Below are 19,812 nucleotides of genomic sequence, written 5' to 3'. Positions count from 1 at the left end.
TGAGGAGGGCACATTCTGCATGGAGCACTGGGTGTTGTGCACAAACAATGAATCATGGAACACTTCATCTAGAACTAATGATGTAATGTATGGGGATTAACGTAAGAATAAAAAAAAAAAAAGACAAGTTGGGTGCTTCCTGGAGAAATGCTATACTCTGCCTGTCTCAAGTATTTGTCAATAGGCAGCAGGTTATGAGGACATTTAATTTTATCTACATTTCCTCCAACATCACCAGTTGCCTTTGTTTCCCACATCAGTATGGATATTTAAAAAAAGTAGAAATCAGGCCAAAAAGTATCAAAAATACTCTATAATGCTAAAGCCAAAACTCACAATAAAGATGTAATAGCTATGAATATCAATATACCAAATAAAAGAGCAACCATGTTCAAAAGCAAATACTACAGAAGATGCAAGAACAAGTAAGTACCTAATAATAAAAGACTTTAATGTACCAGTCTCAGTATAAGGCAAGTCAAATGGATGAAAAATAAGTGTTGAAGATCTGTACAGCATAAGGTAGATTTTATGTACTAATATTGAACATAATGCTATAATAGAATATACCACTTTTTAAAGTGTACATGAATCATTCGCAAAAAGAAATCATGTATTAGGTCAAATAGAAAACATGAGCAAGTTCCATAAAACAGAAATAATGGAAGCAACACTGATTGCTGTGCAGTAAAACTTGAACTTTAAAATTTAAATAACAGACTGGGGCGCCTGGGTGGCTCAGTTGGTTAAGCAACTGCCTTCGGCTCAGGTCATGATCCTGGAGTCCCTGGATCGAGTCCCGCATCGGGCTCCCTGCTCGGCAGGGAGTCTGCTTCTCCCTCTCCCACTCCCCGTTTGTGTTCCTTCTCTCGCAGTGTCTTTCTCTGTCAAATAAATAAATAAAATCTTTAATAAATAAATAAATAAATAAATAAATAAATAAATAAATAAATAAATAAATAACAAGACTGTTCTACCTGTAAACATATATATTTTTAAAATTTCTATTAAATAATTCTTGGATTATTTAATATTGTTTGGGAAAACCCAAACAATAAGGATTGGATAGGGCGCCTGGGTGGCTCAGTCGTTAAGCGTCTGCCTTCAGCTCAGGTCATGATCCCAGGGTCCTGGGATCGAGCCCCGCATCGGGCTCCCTGCTCGGCGGGAAGCCTGCTTCTCCCTCTCCCACTCCCCCTGCTTGTGTTCCTGCTCTCGCTATCTCTCTCTCTGTCAAATAAATAAATAAAATCTTTAAAAAAAAAATAAGGATTGGATAAGAACAACATAAAGTATCCATTTACCGATGACAGCAGAGAATCCTTGGAAATCTTAAGAGAATCAACGGTAAAACTAATGGTGAAACAATAAAGATGATCAGGAAAATGAAATTTTTTAAAGGGAAACATCTTCATATACTCTTCGAAAAGGCAAAAAGTAAAATAGCCAAACAATAAGAAATGTCAGTCAGCTGGGCACCAGTTGCATGGATACGTATTTATTTTATTCCTATCTCTCAACAATATACATGTACATATATATGCTTTTTTAAAATATGAGTCATTTCACATTCAAAAATAGAGAAAATGGGGGTCAGACACTGCATCCACGAAAAAGAATTTATACATTAAAGTTTCTGATAACTCTAAGAATTATGTTATGTTTCTAAGGCTCATTATTTAGCTACCTATGTATAAAATTTCTTTGGCTGCACTAAATGTGTCTTGTTAGTAGTAAATACATACATACATACATACATACATACATACATACATACATACATACGTACGTACATAAAAGGAGGTGGAAGGGCCGTCCTTTCCTGGTTTAGGAGTTTTGTCTTACAGTGTGTTTAAAATTTCTTGAAAAAAAGTTCTAGATTGTTGGATAACATCGGTATCTTAAAGTCCTTCTCCCTTTCCTTTGAGAAAAGAAACAAAACAAGCTTGCAGTAACACCAGGGATTTGGGCAGCAGGTGGGTCAAGTTCAGACATCTCTTGTGACCACCCCCCCACCACCACCACCCACCAGAATGAATATAGGATTTGAGTCAACAATTTGTATAGAGCTAGGAATGCTTGGAGTCAACAAAAATTAAATGCCTCTGAAAAATGACTTGAAGTAACTCTAAAGTCCTGTCCCAGACTTCCCCATTTCCACCTTGTTCTCATTGCAACGTGATTTTCATAGTTCTAGGGCAGTGGTGGTTCTCAGGGGTACAGCTGGGAATCATTCTGACCCCAGGGGACACTTTGCTATGTCTGGAGACATTTTTGGTTGTCATAACTATTGGTTTGAATCCTCGGTAGCTTCCCCAGTGAAATCTGAAACAGGCCCCCAGACACAGCTGGCAAAGGGAGACGGGAGAAAGAGGTTTAATAAGCAAGGGAATAAGCGCAAGGCTTGTCTGGGCGGCGGTGCTACGAAATCTTTTTTTATTTTTTATTTTTTTTAAAGATTTTTTGTTTATTTTTTAACAGCGAGAGAGGGAACACAAGCAGGGAGAATGGGAGAGGGAGAAGCAGGCTTCCCGCCAAGCAGGGAGCCCACTGTGGGACTCGATCCCAGGACCCTGGGATCATGACCTGAGCCGAAGGCAGACGCTTAACGACTGAGCCACCCAGGCGCCTGGCACTACGAAATCTTAAAAGTATAAGGAGGCCTTACCTGGGTTCAGTCAGTGTACTGCCCACGTTGCTCGGTCGAGGTTGCAGCCTTGAAAACTAACGCTTCTGGCTGTGAAAACCTGCTGAGGACGGAAGTACATTCCAAAGACAGGGGCCCACCTGAGGGGCCTCAGCTTGCCCATCGCTCCTGTGCAGCTCACAGGTCAACCAGTGGTCACATCCTCTTGATGGACCTCCTCCAACTATAACTAGGGGCAGGAGGAGGTACCACTGGCATCTAGTTGCATACTAGCATCTAGGTTCCCTGCTAAACATCCTGCAATTCGCAAGATCTCCACACAAAGAATTAGCTGGCTCAAAATGTCAATATGCCAAAGCTGAGAAATCCTGTTCTATGGGAATGAGGTGTAGTACTTATTCAAACATATTTACTGTGGAATAAACCATGTGTCTAGTGCAGCGCTTGGCATTTGAGATAAAGCAATAAAACCCAGAGTTCCTTCCTTAAAGACCTCAGAGTCCAGTTAAGAGGCACATAAATGGATAATCATGGAATAGATTCTATGTAAGAGAAGAATCACCTAACTTAGCCTTGGGTGGCTTCCGTGGGGAAAGTCTGGGGATTTATCTGGGAATAGATAAATCTTGAAGGATAGATATGTAGGCATTTTACAGATTAAATAAGAGAAAATGGTTTTAGGCAGAGGAAGGAAAGAAGGTTAACAATGAGCGCAAACGGACATAACCTTCCTACCCCATAGGCCAAGCACTAATATGTCTTTGTGCTCTTTCATTGGTTTTTTTTTTCTCACTTGGAATACCTTTTTCACCCTCTTTTTCTGTTTGATGAAACCATCACCATCTCTCAAGTCATATGTCATGAGAGCAAGAGTACTATTTTTGCTTTCTTGTTCATAATGTTCAAGGATTTGTTGCAAGCATAAAGTACAGTTCTGCCATGTGGCAAATGAGCTCAGTAAATATTTTTTGAATGAAAATTAATGAACTTAAATATCAGTTCCTTTCTGAAACATTCTGAATTTCTCACTATGAAAAAAGCAGAGCCACCTTTTTCTATACTACTTAACATTGTGTATAGATGGGGAATTTGAAAGATGACTTATTAGTACCTGATAAGTGCTTAATGGTTATTAAATGAATGAAAAATAGAAAAACATAATGGAAAAAAACGGACAGACTTACCAGGTGTCTGGACTCATGATATAGCTCACTAAAACACGGTCTTTCCAGTCCTCTCTGTAGAGTGGAGATTGATTCACTCAATATAAAGAAGTAAAAATCACTTATAACCTAATATCCAGAAATAGTCTTTTACTTCTTCCTAAATATTCTTCAAATATACTCAGATAGACTCACATGCATACACACACACACACACACACACAGACATACACATTCAAGCAAAATAGAATCCTATCACATGTATCCTATTTTTAAGTGCTTCTTCACCTCTCTCCATATCCGTAGGTATAAATATATATTATTTTAATGAATCCATCACATTTTATTTAATAGATGTAACACGATTTGTATAAAAAGACTCTTATGCTGGACATTTTCATTGCTTTCAGGTTTTTTGAGGTTATGAACAAAGCTGTGGTTAACATACTATGTGCACTTCTGCACACTACAGGCATTATTATCTTGAAAGAATTTCTAAAGAGATATGGAAGCAACTAAAGTATATATGAAATTTTAGACTTTTAAAGTACACTGCAAAAATGCCTTCCAGAAAGTGTGTGAGATTACCATTCCCCCAAGCAGTATACGAAAGAGACTGTTTCTTCACATCTTTAATTAACACAGAGTGCTGGGCTGCGTGTTAGATTTTAATTTAATGTGTTATAATCCAACAGTATTTCCTTTATGATTTCTGACTCATGAATCAATGCCTAGAAATAATTTCTGTACTAAAAGATTCTAAAAATGCTGTAGTGTCTTCTAATAATTTTTATGGGTTTTTTTCATTTAGAAATAATAAATTCCATCAGAAATTAATCTTGTTTTAAAGTCATGGTATAGGCATCTTTTAATTTCCAAATGGATACTCAATTGTTTTAATATATTTAATAAGTAATCTATCTTTCCACCTTCATGACTTACAGGATACATTAAGTGAATATTTATATTTTGATCTATTTCCAGACGGCACATTTTATTGTTTTGTCTACTTTCCTTGACTATGAGATTATTTTAATTATTATAACTTTATAATACACTTTAATATCTGGTGGATTAAGGTTCTCTTTTCTGTTTCCAATTTAGAAGAAAGTTTAAATTTGTACAGTATTGAATCATCTCATCCAGGGAGACAGTTGGTCTCTTTTTATTAAAGTTTGATTATCTTACCCTGAAAGGTCTTTATTCCAATGAAGACTCTTCATAATTCTTGCTGATTTTTTTCTAGACAATTCATAATTTTGATTGTGATTGTAATAAATGTTTTTATGATATTTAGCTAACTATTGTAATTATTAGATAGAGCCATTATTTTTCACAGTTATTTTCTAATGGACCATGTTATATAAATCTTACTCAATATCTTATTAGTTTTCCAGTTAATCATATAATCTGCAAATATTAGTCTTTTTCCACATTTACCACTTACTCCTATTATTTTAAAAATCTGATTCCATTGGCTATTACTTTTGGAAAAATGTAAAATCATATAAAAGCATAAAAACGTCATGATTTTAATGATAATACCTCTGATATAAAGCATGATAATGGAATTTGTATTTCAGTATTGAAAAGAATGATGATTGCATTGGGTTGAAACACACATCACATATGTAAAATCTATGGCTTTATAGTGATAATAAAAACTACAACAGGAATAGCAATGGCAAATCTCCATTGAAATTTGATAAAGGCAAAGATTCAAGAATTTATCCTTCCTTTCCTGTTATGAGCCATATTTTAAGGTAACCAAATAGTTGATTAAGTTTCTTATTTTTGTTTTTGGGTTTTTTTTTTTTCAATAATTTCACTTAAATGCTGAAGGAATGATCGAAAATTTTCATCCTGGGGCGCCTGGGTGGTTTAGTCAGTTAAGTGTCCAACTCTTGATTTCGACTCAGGTCATGATCTCTGAGTCCTGAGATCGAGCCCCAGGGCAAGCTCTGTCCTGGGCATGGAGTCTGCTTAGGATTCTGTCTCTCCCTCTCCTTCTGCCCCACCCCTCCATCTCATTTGTGCACATGCTCTCTCACTCTCTCTTGAAAAAAAAAATAAGTAAAACGTTTAAAAAATTGTCATTTTGTAATGTCAAAAAATCATCAAAGGAGATAATAGACCTAGGGAATAATTATAAACAGATGCTAAAAGCTTTAGGCAAAATGTTGATATAAACCTTATTTTGGAGGGAATCAAGTTACTAGCACATGAATCCACCAGTAAATTTCAGCATCATCATAAATGAGACAACCAGAGATAATGTGTCTCATTAAGTACTATGACATACTATTGCCTTAAAAACAAACAAATAACAATAACAAAACTATCTGGATCTAATCTAGCCTAAGATCCAACTCCTAATTTACAGAAAATATGAAAAATAGAGGTATAAAATAAATAACAAAATGAAAATAGTCAAGTCTAGAATATTGGACATTCAAGAGGACAAATATTGTGGTTTCTTCAACAAATCAGTGGCATTAAAGAAAACGAGATTTGCTATAGAATAAAAGAAATTTAAGATGCTTACAATCAAATGCAGTACAGATCTTGATCCAAACCTATTATAAAAAGGTATCTTGAAGACAATTAGGGACATTCTAATATGGACTTGGTATGAAAGGATTTGAAGAAAAACTAATCCTATTAGCTGTAATAATAGCTTCCTGGTAATGCAAGAAAAAAAAACCAACAAATAACAAACAAAAAACGAAAGTTCTTGTCAGAGATGTATACTGAGATATTTGTAGGTAAAGTGTCACCTTATTTGACGTTTGCTTTAAAATACCTCAAGTTACAAAAAAAAAAAATGGGGGAAACAAAAGAGTGGCGAAATATTGGTAATTGTTAACTCTAGGTGATGGGTATACTGAGGTTCATTCTTCTCTCTAGTTTTGTGTAATGCATGTGGTCAGTGTTAAAAAAAGGGGTAAGGAGTGAGAGTGGGAAAAACAGTCTTGATTCTAAGTAAAAAAAAGTAGAGGCAGTTAATACGGTAAGTACATAGTTAAATGCGACTTAACGTACAAGTGAGGTTCAGACAAACTGAGAGAGGAAATGTTAGAGATTGCCTAGAGTATAGAATTAGGGCAGATAGTGGAAAAGGTGAAGGGTAGAAAAGGGAGCAATGGTACTTAAATAAGATGCCTACAAGGGCACTCGCTATCTAGATCACCAATGTTTGGGAACTAGTGTAATAAATGATTGTTTGTGTCTGGATTATTTCTCTTTGATCTACAAACTTCTCACATGCCAGCACTTCATGCAAAGCATACCACTGCAGCTAAAACTGTGACCTCCTTCTCATGGACATTACAGCCAGAGTTCTATCTCAACATGGTTTATTTATAAAACCTTCTCTTACAAAACCAATTGCTGCAATTTAAGAGACTTACAATGTCTTTAACCTCACTTTATAAATATGAAAACAGAAAAAAAATCTCTGATTTTTTGTGTTACCCTAGGAGGTACAGAGAACGCAACGCAATGAAGACCTGCCTTGCGACCTTCAGTGGAGCAACTGCAGAAGCAATTTGTTACAAGCAGATGGATAGCTGAACGCTAAAAAGGATAATAAATTTGAACGAAATTAGATATTGAAATCAATTTCTTTTAGGCTTACCATGAACCTTCAGATTTACACGATTGTATTTGAAGAAGTCAGGAAATAAAAAAAAGGCATACTAAGATGGGTGCCCATGAAAACAGAACTTTACACATGCTATAGCCTTTATAGTCACCATTTACTTGGTTGGTTCAAATATTTATAGTTCATTGTTATGACTGCCAAAACTGGCAACCACAAGGATTGTTGTCTCAATTAGGACAGTAAACAGATTGTCTCTTTTTTTAATGAAAAAATCTAAAATGTAATACTTCACAGTTTAACATGTTTATTCATCTAAACGAGCTAAAAAATAATGGTGCGACATCTGTTCGAGAGGCATTGGTACCTCAAATTTTGGCTGCCTCCCCACCAATTTGGTTGTTGTTTTAAAAAATGAAGAATAGGAGGGGGTACTGTCATCAAAAAATCTTCTGGCATGTAAAGTATCTTATTTTTCTTGAAATAAGGATCTCATGTCTGTTGCTAAGGATAAAAAAATTATTTAAGAATGAGGCACTATGCTGAATAGGGCAGCAGTTCAATTGTTTTAAATGAATTTACTGGCCCACTATGGGTATTTCCACACTGGTATAGTTCTTTGAGTGACTCTCCCAGTTCCCTTCATATTTACCTGCATTGCTAAAATACAAAATAAAATAGTAAGAATGTTTCTGTTGGCACTGAATTCATCTGCTAGGTTTCTTTTTTTTTTTTTTTTTTTTACTGTGGGTTGCACTGATTCTAGATATGATGTCAGTGGAACAAAATCTAGCAAACACCATTCTATCCAGGCTGCCTTGGAGCAATTCTAATAAAAGAAGGCAGTGCCGCTAAGGGAGAAATGGTAGAAATCTCCCCAGAGAAGTCCAAGGTAAGTGTACTTATCTTAGATAGGCTCTGGCTCAACAACCTTACATTATGGATGGAATATATGAAAATTCTCTAAGTTTAATTTCTAGAAGTTTTATTTCTGAAGCCCATCTAAATAAATCATAATTTACTGAATTATCATTGACTATATCATTTTAGAATCTGGAAAATATAGTGCTTTAGTTTTCACATAAATATAAGCATTATAATGAAAATTTAGTTTTATTTTTGTTGGGAGTGAGGATATATAATAAGTTAAATTAAAAACACTGAGGGTGGTTTTCAACAATACTAAGATAAAAACATATTTGATTTCCTAGAAAAGAGCAATCAATGTTTCTGTTCTAAGCAAATTTAACACTAGTTGTTTTGACCTTAAACAGGAACAGGATGAAACACATACTTGTCCCAGAACATTCAATGATCATAAATGTCAAATGCTGAGTTAATCAATATAGTGATTTCTAAGTTTTATTTATTAAATGCAAATAATTTTTTATAATCTCTTACATGCAGCAACTGTACCAGACTCTGAGAGCACTAAAAGAAATTAACTTAAATTTTAACAAGCATTTATTAAATATGTGCAGATCACTACACTACTGGAATTACAGAAATGAATAAGAACATATTTTCAGGATCTTGCAATCATTGGTTGGGGTAAAAGTATTTCAGAAAAATTGAAAAGATGGAAAATCTTCAAATATTTGCCACCTTAAAACAGCAAACTCTATACTGTACTATGATAGGCTTTTTGTTCATTTGTTTTAAAAGAAATCCTGGATGAGGTTATATTTTTACAATATCTCCTCTCAAATGAATCTATAAATGTTTATTTTGCATGCAAAATAAGAACAAGCAACTCTTCAAGCTTCATTCACAGTATTCCATAGGCTATATGTAAAGTCTGCTGCATTAGCTAAAATTTATCCTGCAGAGTATGTTAGCAAATAGATTCTAACATTCTGAAAAGTCATTATAATTTTTCTGTTTTTGTCTCCTGAATTACTCTGAGCAGTGAATTATTGGAGGAGAAAAACCCACGCCTAAAATTTGTGTCTGGTGCCAGTCTTAGATTTATGCCAAACACCACTCACTATTCAGAAGTGTGGTCTGCTGAAAATGTAGGCCAGATATCACCTTTCTATCTTCAAAGATTCAAACCAGATTTTAATCTGGAATTTCTCTACAGGCCCCTTCCCAGTTAATGTGAGTTTGAAAAATTTACATTTCATGAAAACAGTGTTGTATAAACATATATTGTCTCAGTTTACCTGCTATTTATTAAAATCAGATTTGAGCCTTTGGGACTTATGGTTCTCTGGAGCCATCATAAGTCAATTACACAAATGGACTAGCCAGAGTCTCAGGATATCAAGGAAACGAGGTACCCAAACTAGCCTATAATTATACTATGTATAGATTAATACTTATTACTATCAGAAACAACCTTTTTCCCTCAAGAGAACACCTCAAGAACAGAAGGGAGGAGTAACACTTTTTTTTCAGGGTAATGAATTTCAGACATTTCCAAGAGTATACTCATCTATTTTTTTTTTAAATATTTTATTTGACAGAAACACAGCGAGAGAGGGAACACAAGTAGGGGAGAGGGAGAAGCAGGCTTCCTGCTGAGCAGGGAGCCTCACGTGGGGCTCGATCCCAGGACCCCGGGATCGTGACCTGGGCCGAAGGCAGACGCTTAACGACTGAGCCACCCGGGCACCCCACTCATCTATTTTAAATACTGTAAATTCTGTTGTATTTCACTTGGATAGGTATCTAATAAACAATTATTACATATCTTCTCATTTAAATTACTACTGAAATTAGAAATAATCTTTATTTAATATGACTTTTTAACACCATATGGGAGGTAAAATAACTAAATGAAAATTGTTCACGTAAATGTGGTAGGAGTGGGGGAAAAGCAGTATTTCTTGACATGTGGCATGTCACTCAGGAAAGGAAAAGGCCCATCATATCCAAAATGCCAGCTTGGATATTCCCTTGCCACCCACTTCACGAACAGACATACCACATGGCATTAAATGCTGCAACCTTTCCTAAAAATGCCACTTGGATTGGTCTGCTGTGGTGAGTGTATAAGAACTCTTGGTCTGTCTCATGAGTTTGTGATTTCAAGGGGTAGAATCCAGTAAATAACACTGGCTAAATTTTGCCCTCAGATGTTTGGCATAAATGATCTGTGAGGATACTGGAACTTTGGGCTGTTTTCACATTGATGAAATAAATTATGCTACTTGAAAAAATTCTACAGAACATAATGCTACACAGTCATATTCAACTATTTGCAAAAGTCTCAAAGAATATCGAGTGTATTCATCAAAGCTTTCTTCTCTGGGCAAATATGGAAACAATCTTAACATTTTATTTGCTCTTCATAAATACAATGTATATGATATAAAACACTTTGTGCACATGGTTCTAACCATTAATTTTTTATACATCTTTATATAAGGTAGTAACTAACAACTCTGCTGTGGACACATATTTTCTCATTTTCTAAGCTTTATGTATTCATGTGTTCTAAAAATATTTTTAAAAAATCCATTACTGGTAAAAATATTGAATATATTGATTGTTATACTCCAACAAATTCAAAATATCTTGAAAATTTATGTAAACAAAAAAATTACATATGTGAGTAATATGAGACATATATTTTCTATTATTTATTTTTCACAAAACAGTTCTGATTAACTCTCAAGAGACAAAATGTAATTTTGTAAACCAACTTTGTATTGTTTAGGTTTAAGAGACAACCCAAGAAAATTATTCTGAGTAGGTAGGACTTCCGTTACTGTTGTGTGAAAAAAAAAAAAAAAAAAAAAACCTGCACAACTAAAGGACAGATTGTTGCATATCTCCCTAACAAGAAGGGCAAACTGATACTGCAAGCAGCCAGAACAACATAATTAAAATAGAATTCCAAGTTTATATTAATACAATAATAAGTTAATTAAAATCAAGATCAACTGAACTTTCTATTTACACCAGTTCAGACAGCCCAAGAGGAAAGGAACTCTATTTTACAGACATATGTGACTCTTGAGCTTCTGTCATCCAGGTGCCATTTCTGATGGAGCACATGTGCACTGAACAGTTGGCAAAGAAGGAAAAAGATTACTGTAGATGTATGGCAGATAGTCTCTCTAATGATATAAAATATGTCTGGAAAGAAGGCAGGGCTTCTTTGTAAAATGAAAAATTTCCCATGACTTTTCCTTGCTTCTTAGGCTCTGAATGTGATTTGAGAATGTTTCTGTAAATGAGGATATATACTTTTACTTACGACGTATATGGAACAAAAATAGATTTAGTAATCTGTAAGTGATGGAGTTATACACATAAATTGGCTAAGACACCAGAAGAATTTAGGATCTGTTTTCCATTTAATCTAAACGCACCATGAATAGGTTGTTTGTCAAAGTAGAAAGATTTATAAAAGTATCCGGTAGCATACATTATACTCCATTGCTAGGTAAGGTTCTTTTCTTGATATCCTATGCAACTATTTAAAAAGATATTTCTGAAAACTGAAAATACCAGCAGAAAGAATTCAAGATGTTCCAGTTTCAGTACTTTAGAAAGTATTGGTCCCAAGGGGTGCTTTTGTAAAATTATTTCCCTTTAATGCATTGATTGCCATTCAGCTAATCTTCATCTCCTTCCAGATCAGGGTCAACATCTGTGGACAGTCTGAGATAAAAGAAAGCATAGAAAGCCAGTAGGAGGGCCAATATAGCTGCAAGTACGAGGCCAACTTCCTGAGGAGGGAAAAAAAAAAAAAAAAAGGTTTGAAATTGATGAAAAGAGATTGGTTAATGTTATGAATTTCATCAGAGAAAATAGCGATATAATTCCATCATCTAGAATAATAATTTGAACCTAATTAATCACATTCTTTTTGTTTAACACTTCTTGTCATTTAGTAAAGTAACTTATTTTGTACTTGACAATACCAACTGCAATGACAAGTACATCTGTGGGTGACTCATTTCTATTATTATTCCTATGTAATTTGTGCTTTTCTAATAGTAAAATTAAACTTTATAATTTTGATATATTTGCATAGTTTGAATATCAAGATGTTGGGTGCAAGCAGTGTAGTTTGTGCCAACACAGTTTCTCTCTTCTCTATTTGAGTATCTTTAACTTTATTTGTTGCTTCAATTAATTTGTTATTAGTTTCAGCTTTAGGACATGATTTTAAAACATGTATCTTTCTTTTTCTAATAGGAAGAAACTGCTATTATAGCCAGTTTCTAAATTATGTCTCTGTAAATCTTTATTAAATATTATTTTGTTGAAACTAAATTTAAACTCTAAATTCCATAGTTTATAACGTGGGGGGACAAAACTGAAGACTCTTAGTTCACGAAGCAAGATACACTATAATTTATCAGAACTGTGAAGGGTGATTCTGAATATTTCATTTGGTGATTTGATGTGGGTTATATTAATTATGTTAAAATAGTAGCCAAAAATTTACTACATATATTATGGCAAAAATCCTATTATCTCTTAAGAAGTCCATAAACTTCATATTTATATGAAATATAGACTGTGCAGTATACAACACACACAGACTTACACACATACCATTAAGGAATATTCTCGATATTAACATAGCATTTGGCTAAAAAGATCAAAAAAGAGCAACTGGTGCCAGTTCCATATCCTAAAGAGCCTAATATGCCTTTCTAATTTTCAATTGTGTATCACACCCATTCCCAGCATTGTTTTATGGAGAAGCAAGTTATTTGCATTTACGTGAATATATTTTACATTTCATCAGAATGTAAAATTACTAATTCAACATATACTACCTAATAAACTTTAAAAACATTAAAATGAATTTGGTTTATAATCGACATGAAATTTTTACCTGGATGTTGAAATTACAAATGGGTACTTTATACAGATATTTAGCTTCAAATTTACATTTATTTAGATTTCCAAGCTATGAAAATAAATATTGATAAAAATCAGGGGGTTGATAGACTCAGTGTCAACTATTTTAATCTAATACATCAATATAATGTCAAATGAAAGTGAATTTTTCTTTGTTGCAGTTGGAACACTTCAGCATCTCAAAAGGGCATGGCAGCATCAGACAGGTTTCATTTATATTCCTATATCCACAGCTGTGCTCCCAGACCCATCTGGTTACACAGCTACTAATTTTAAGAGGATGTAATAAACAAGTGACACACAACTGCAAACTCCATCTGTTCTGTATAGTGGACAACAAAACTGTTTAACAGCAGTCACCATTCATGCAAGCTGAAAGCAAGAATAAAGTTTTTACTCTTGATTGGAGGCCATCATCCACATCTCATTTGATAATCACCTCTAACTGCTGCTTTTCAACTGCTCCTTGTCCCTTCAAAAAACTCTCTATCATCTTCACAATATATTTTCAGGCTATCCAGAGGCATGAAAATGGGTTTTAAGGGTAAGAAGCCAAGAACCTTCATAGAATACAACTCCAGAGGATCCATTAATTCAATGAAGTCTACTGAATATATGGTGGAGGGGGTAGGGTTAAAGAGTATTAAATGGGAAGGAATAGCATCATTTAAAAAAAAAATGCTCCATACTGTTGTGGGGACTGAATGTATAGAGGTTAAACAACGATAACATTTGAATATACTGCTTGCAGGATACTGGTGACACTAACCATAACTTAGAGACCTGTAGGCATTTATGACCCCCCACCCCCTGGCCATTTTTAGTTTTACATCTGAAATCACAAAAAAAGAAGAAATAACGTTTCCAGATGTCTCATCCCAAGAGGTTGTTCACAGGATCTGGTTGACACTTGAAGATTTTATTTATGTAACAGATAAATTAAATTTTTGATACTTATTCTTTTATTAGATTACACCTTTCAAATAAACCTTTCAAATGAACTAATTAATTAACAAATATGAATTATCTTTTTTCTTCTAAATACTAGGAAATATGGGTATTTACATTCTAAAAAATTTTTAATGAAGTTGTAATTCTTAAAAAATAATCTAACTGAACAGCAACCAAATAGGAAATCTTAATTGTGCTAATATGTTTTAGGTAGCACTCATTACTGGATCAAAAATTACAACATTTTGTTTACATTGGTAAGACACAGGAAATAAAATAGCTTCTAAACGGAAATTAATTCTAGATTTTGACACAATAATATTCACATCTTATTCTGAATCATTACTGTTCTCCCAAAACATTTTCAATTACTAAACATATGTTTACAAAAAGGCACTAAAAGTCTTTGAGCATAAAGACTGTATTGTGTATTCCTTACACATCTCCAGTCCTAGATCTCTCAGTCAATACTGTTGATTTGATTTTATGTGGTAATGAAATCTGGAAGTTATTTCCTGTATAAATTCCTCCCAGATGATCCTGTCTTGGTCATCTTTCTTTCTATAGGTTCTACAACATTGTAATACTTACAGCATTTCTAAACAAAAAATGAAGGACTGAATAAGATTTAGATAACATATATATGAAGTATATTAAAGTCATGTAATACTTTGAAAACTTTACAACAGCAATATCAGTATCTCCACAGCAAAACTAAGAACATTTTATAATATGCAATATAATACCACAATGCAGCCTGAGTTGAAGTGGGGGATCTTAAGGCCACTGACAAACAACCAAGGAAGTCTTATTTGTACAAACCAGCAATGGCTAATTCAAAGAAATATTTTCTCAATCAGCTAACAATTCATAAGTGAATTTGATGTCCTGGGTTCAATGTTAACTGTTTTTGTGGTATTATTTAACTCTTCTGACAACCCTGTGAGGTAATGGCATAATTGCTTTTGCAAATATGTCAGGTTAGACTTAGCTAGATCATGACAACAGGAAGAGGCAAGAGAAACGTGTTCCTAGGCCTCTTTCTTCCGTGTTCAGTGTTGTCATGGCTGGCATTTTTCTATTCCATGCAGCTGTTCATATTTTCTATAGATTTAAATTATTTTAAGAGCATAACTATGATTCATTTTAAAAATAAGCAGTAAAGTGATAAAATACTATAATATTATGGTCATCCTATATCAACTAGATAAGAGTCAAACATGTTTGATGTTCATTAGTCCTTAGTTGCTTCTCTGACATTATCAATATGGATAAAATCACTCACTGGGGAAATTAAACAGCATTAAATGGCAATTGCTGAAAGAAACTTCGTTATTTAAAATCCTATGCTAAAATGACAAGGCAATCAAAGTTTGACAGAGCAAACTAATTAGTATGCCAGATTTGAAATGTAAAACACCTCCATGGTTCTGATTCTAAAAAGTTTCATATAATTTTAATGGGCTCTTCATATAATTTTTCAAGCAAAGTGACCAATGCTTAAAGTTAAGGTTTCTGTTTTCCACAGGTTTACAAATCAAAATGATATGTTAGCTTATTAAAAAGGAGCTATGTTCAGATGTCATTAGAAATTCTTCTGTCATGCATTAAATCATAAATTAAATCTAAGAAAAACTTTTTTCTCAAAAAAATAAGCAAATTCCGCATTGTTTATAAAATGATATTAGATAATTGCATTATAAGGTAGATTTATCTGATACTAGTCATATCCTCAAATTAAAATAATAACAAAAATTATAAGAGCAAATAAAGAGAATATATATATATTAATAAATGAATGGCTGCACCATTTCTCAAATTCTGATTTATAGCTGTTCATTATATTGTGCCACAAGTGGATTTTGCTACCCCAATATCTTTCTTTAAAAAAAAAAAACCCCAAAACCAAAACAGAGAGATAAAAGTGAGTGACATAGTGCCTTGGTGGAAAATTACAAATAATGCTCTCACTATAAGAGACAATCACCAGGTAACTAACTGTACAATAAAGAAAGAAAAAAAGCCCTAACTAATGCTTTTAGAAATATCATGTCATGGAAATAATTTTAAAGATGAATAAAATTTCATGTGAAATTAGAAGAAAACTTCAAAAGATTAATCATCTCTCTTTTCAAAAAAAGGCAATTTACTTTTTTTTTCATTAAAAACTGACACACAGCACTAACTGAGGGGATTGTGTTGTGAAAACATACCGTATCACACAGCAATGCTTGATCAAAATCAGCAATCAAGAGTAAAAAGAAGGCAGTGTTTCGTGATCATAATAGCAAATTCTGGAAGACAACCAAATATATCATCTGGCAGTTCAACAGCTGTTACAGCCTAGTAGTAATACCTTGGCATTTGCTATAAGCTATAACTTAGAAAAATTGATTTTTCATCTGCCAGATAAAAACCAAAATCTCCTTTTAATATTTTAATATTTAAATAAAGTATATACTAGTCACTTTAATTTTACACATTTGACAGTAGAACCATCAAGTTAATTTTTGTATTTATAGTTTGGTTCACCTCTAAATACTTGGCAAAAAATTGACATGAGTAATAATGTAAACGTAATTTTGTTGAACTTCATTGTGCTAGCACATTGGATTAATATCTGCTAACATCATTCTCAGATGCATTTATCCCTCTTAAGCAGTTAAAACACTGGTTTTCTAAAAGAACAAGTTTGGGGATATCATTAGAATTTCATCATAGAGAGTACTGACAACAATAATAATACACAGAGTAAAATTACATATATTAATGATCTAAGTATATATAATTATAACTAAAATTTCAATAACCATAAAATTAAATTTATTGAAATTAAAAGAAGTTTTTTATTCAGGCCACATAAATCACTGAAATATTTGAACAATATACACGGTAGCTAGAGGAAAAAATAAATTGCAACTTTCTGTATAACTGGTTTTCTTATGTGACATTGTGTTTTAAGACCTGATCAGAATGATGTTTCCCATTAAGTAAATTCCTTTAAAAACCTTCAATTCTGGCATTGACTTTGATTTTGAAATGTCATAAAACATTTAGCATTCAACATTTATGCAATTCAGCTTTAGAAAATGAAATGGCATGCATATATCAAATTTTAAAGTTACCAAATACAGGTACCTTTATCCCTATTGCTGTTTTCTTTGCTTCTGCTTTTAATTTGGTTGCTCGTAAAATAGGTTTGGTTTTTTTATAATCTTGTTTACCTAGAAAGAAATAATTTCAGGCAATGAGCTATGCTTATATATAATTCAAGTGTAACAGCCATCTGAAATGTCAAAGAATGTTTAAATACAGTAAGACTGGGACACAGAGTTGCGAAGTAGCTCCCAGTTTTGGAAACCATAAACTTGTCACCCTAAGGTCAACATCTCCTCTCTCAATTTTCTGCAGGAAGAAGATCCAACAGACATCTTTGATTTGATGTCCAGTGAAGAGCTAAAAAGATAAAAACTAATTTTAGAGAGTAGGATGTTTAAGGTAAAGACAGTAAACCTTTCGGAAGCATTTAGAAACAAATGGGTAAATGAGTATACATAAGATCCCATTAATAGGTAAGTTAATTTCATCTTCCTACATGAAGAATAAGAGCTCCTTATAAATTTATTTTATTAGGGATATATAAAATACCCAAATAATCAATTTGAGGAATATCCTCAAGTTTTCTGTAAGAAACTAAGGAAAGTTAAGTAAATACTTAACTTTCAGTCACTGAATTCATTAGAAAAATACATTTTTAACTTTGTTTGCTCTTAAGAGAGGACAGAATAAATATGGCTAAATAAAAGATGTAGGAAAGCTACATTTAGATATTAGTTCCAATCTTCTCTACCATATTTCACAGCCAAAGACGAACAAAACTAAGTTAGTTAACATCACCAAATTTCCTTTTTTGTGTACCATTTGATGACTAATGAGTAACAAACCTGAGTTTGCGTGTAACCTGTATGTAACTAATGAGTTACATAACTTGTGAAGAAAATAGATTTAACATAACAAAAAACAAAACAAGAGTAACAAAAACTTTGACTAGAATAATATACTCTTTTGTTAACCAAAAGAACTTTTAACTAAGAACTGGGTCAATGGGTCTCAAATACAGCATATCACTCTGTGTGGGAGTTAGCATAAAACCATGTAATCTCTCTTTTAGTTTGCCTTGTTTCTATCTTACTCCCTTTCCTTCATGATTGGTTCTTTTCCAAATCTTACCTCTATATCTCCTTTATGTAAATAATACAACTTCCAACTTTAAGTTCCACATCTTCCTCACATTGAAATAAATCTGAACACAATTGATCTACACTACAGTATATCATAAAAGTTAATGTGCAATAAAATGTCTTTGTTAATGATTCAAAAGTGCCTTTAAAATCCATATAGATTTTTAGAATTAGAAATGGCAGGGAGAAGTTAGTCAAAAGGATGCGAGTAATGAAGAAATGCTCTATTTGTGTTCATTAGACACATAAAAGTGTTTGTTTGGCTGAAGAGCTACGTATTGGTGTTTTGTTTTTTTGTTTTTAAAGACCAGTGTATGCTATTTCCTTAACTGCTATCTATAGCCGTCATTCTGGATCTATGAACATGCGGAAGCTTAATAAATATTATTTGATGGGATAAGGTTTAATGATCCAGAAATGAACCAATTGTAAAAATGTACATCAAATGATCTAAATTTAAATTGTGGAATGAACAAACTACAGAAAAATATTACTCTGACCCATTTTAAATTAGCAACATTTAATTTTGCTGAAAAAGCCTTGACAAGTATTCACTCTGATTTCACATCTCAACAGTCAAACTATTCATGTCATTATTCCTGCTGAGATACAAACAGTTCAGAACAATGAAAATGGTGACACATCAAATGCCTCCACTCAGGGTTACAAAGCAAATTTCTAAGGAGAATCTAAAAAGAAATTTGAAGATTATAGATCTGAGGCCAAAAAGTCATTTCTTGTTTTCTCTTATATATACCCTATAATAATCTCTGGGTGCAATGGGAAAAAATAAATGGAAAAAGGATTATCTTAACCCAAATGTTTTACATACACATATGCATTATTCTGGATGACGTGTCTGCCATAAAACAGATTCAAATATACCTCAAAGAGTCAAGGTTAAAGTGAGAATTTATCATTCTACTTCACTTGCCATATAACTTATTGGTTAAATAATGTGTTCCATTTCAATTCAACCCCTGTATCTCTTAGAGAATAATACCTCTAGATTCATATTAAAGTTGACATGAACATTTGAAACTGTATTTATAATAAATAGATGGTTTTAAAAATTATTTACACCTGGTACTTTCCAAATAGTGCATCTGTCAGTAGTTTAGCATTCTGCTTGCTAACTATGATATCCAAAAGTACATACTGAAAAACGAGGTTTCAGTCTATTAAATGAAAACGTTTACAGAGGCATCTGTTCTTTATAACTAAAACTAGATATTTCTATTATACCTAAAGAAGTTTTCAACATTTAAATTTTTTATGGCTTCAAGAAGGATACCTATGCCTACACAATTGTAAAAAATGTAAAATACAGAAGCCCCTGACTTCTGAGTACTTAGAAAAAAATACATATATATGTATATA

General features: G+C 33.2%; 1 protein-coding gene across 19 annotated transcripts in view; it reads right to left on the bottom strand.

Moving 5' to 3' along the window:
• Nucleotides 1-430: 430 nt before the first annotated feature.
• The window catches only part of TRIQK (triple QxxK/R motif containing), a 94,085-nt gene continuing 74,703 nt past the window's right edge, over nucleotides 431-19,812 (bottom strand). For 5 of the 19 annotated variants that reach the window (XR_008507662.2, XR_010410603.1, XR_010410592.1 and 2 more), the window contains 4 exons: nucleotides 17,330-17,415; nucleotides 11,873-12,093; nucleotides 1,794-3,885; nucleotides 431-884 (listed from right to left, as the gene is read on the bottom strand). Coding sequence is in view for 3 of the 19 variants with exons in the window: in XM_045896250.3 (XP_045752206.1) it covers nucleotides 11,980-12,093; nucleotides 17,330-17,415 (200 nt within the window). In the remaining 16 variants the exon portion in view is untranslated. Of the gene's footprint in view, nucleotides 885-1,304; nucleotides 1,354-1,793; nucleotides 3,886-7,899; nucleotides 12,094-17,329; nucleotides 17,416-19,812 lie in introns of those variants that run through there. The other 14 variants (XM_045896250.3, XM_064588135.1, XM_064588136.1 and 11 more) reach the window with 12 other exon arrangements.

This window comes from Mirounga angustirostris, unplaced genomic scaffold (assembly GCF_029215605.1).
Source record: "Mirounga angustirostris isolate CCGP_5_RB_7025 unplaced genomic scaffold, mMirAng1.0.hap1 SCAF_4, whole genome shotgun sequence".
Lineage (NCBI taxonomy): Eukaryota > Metazoa > Chordata > Mammalia > Carnivora > Phocidae > Mirounga > Mirounga angustirostris.
This window is presented reverse-complemented; position numbering and strand designations above follow the sequence as displayed.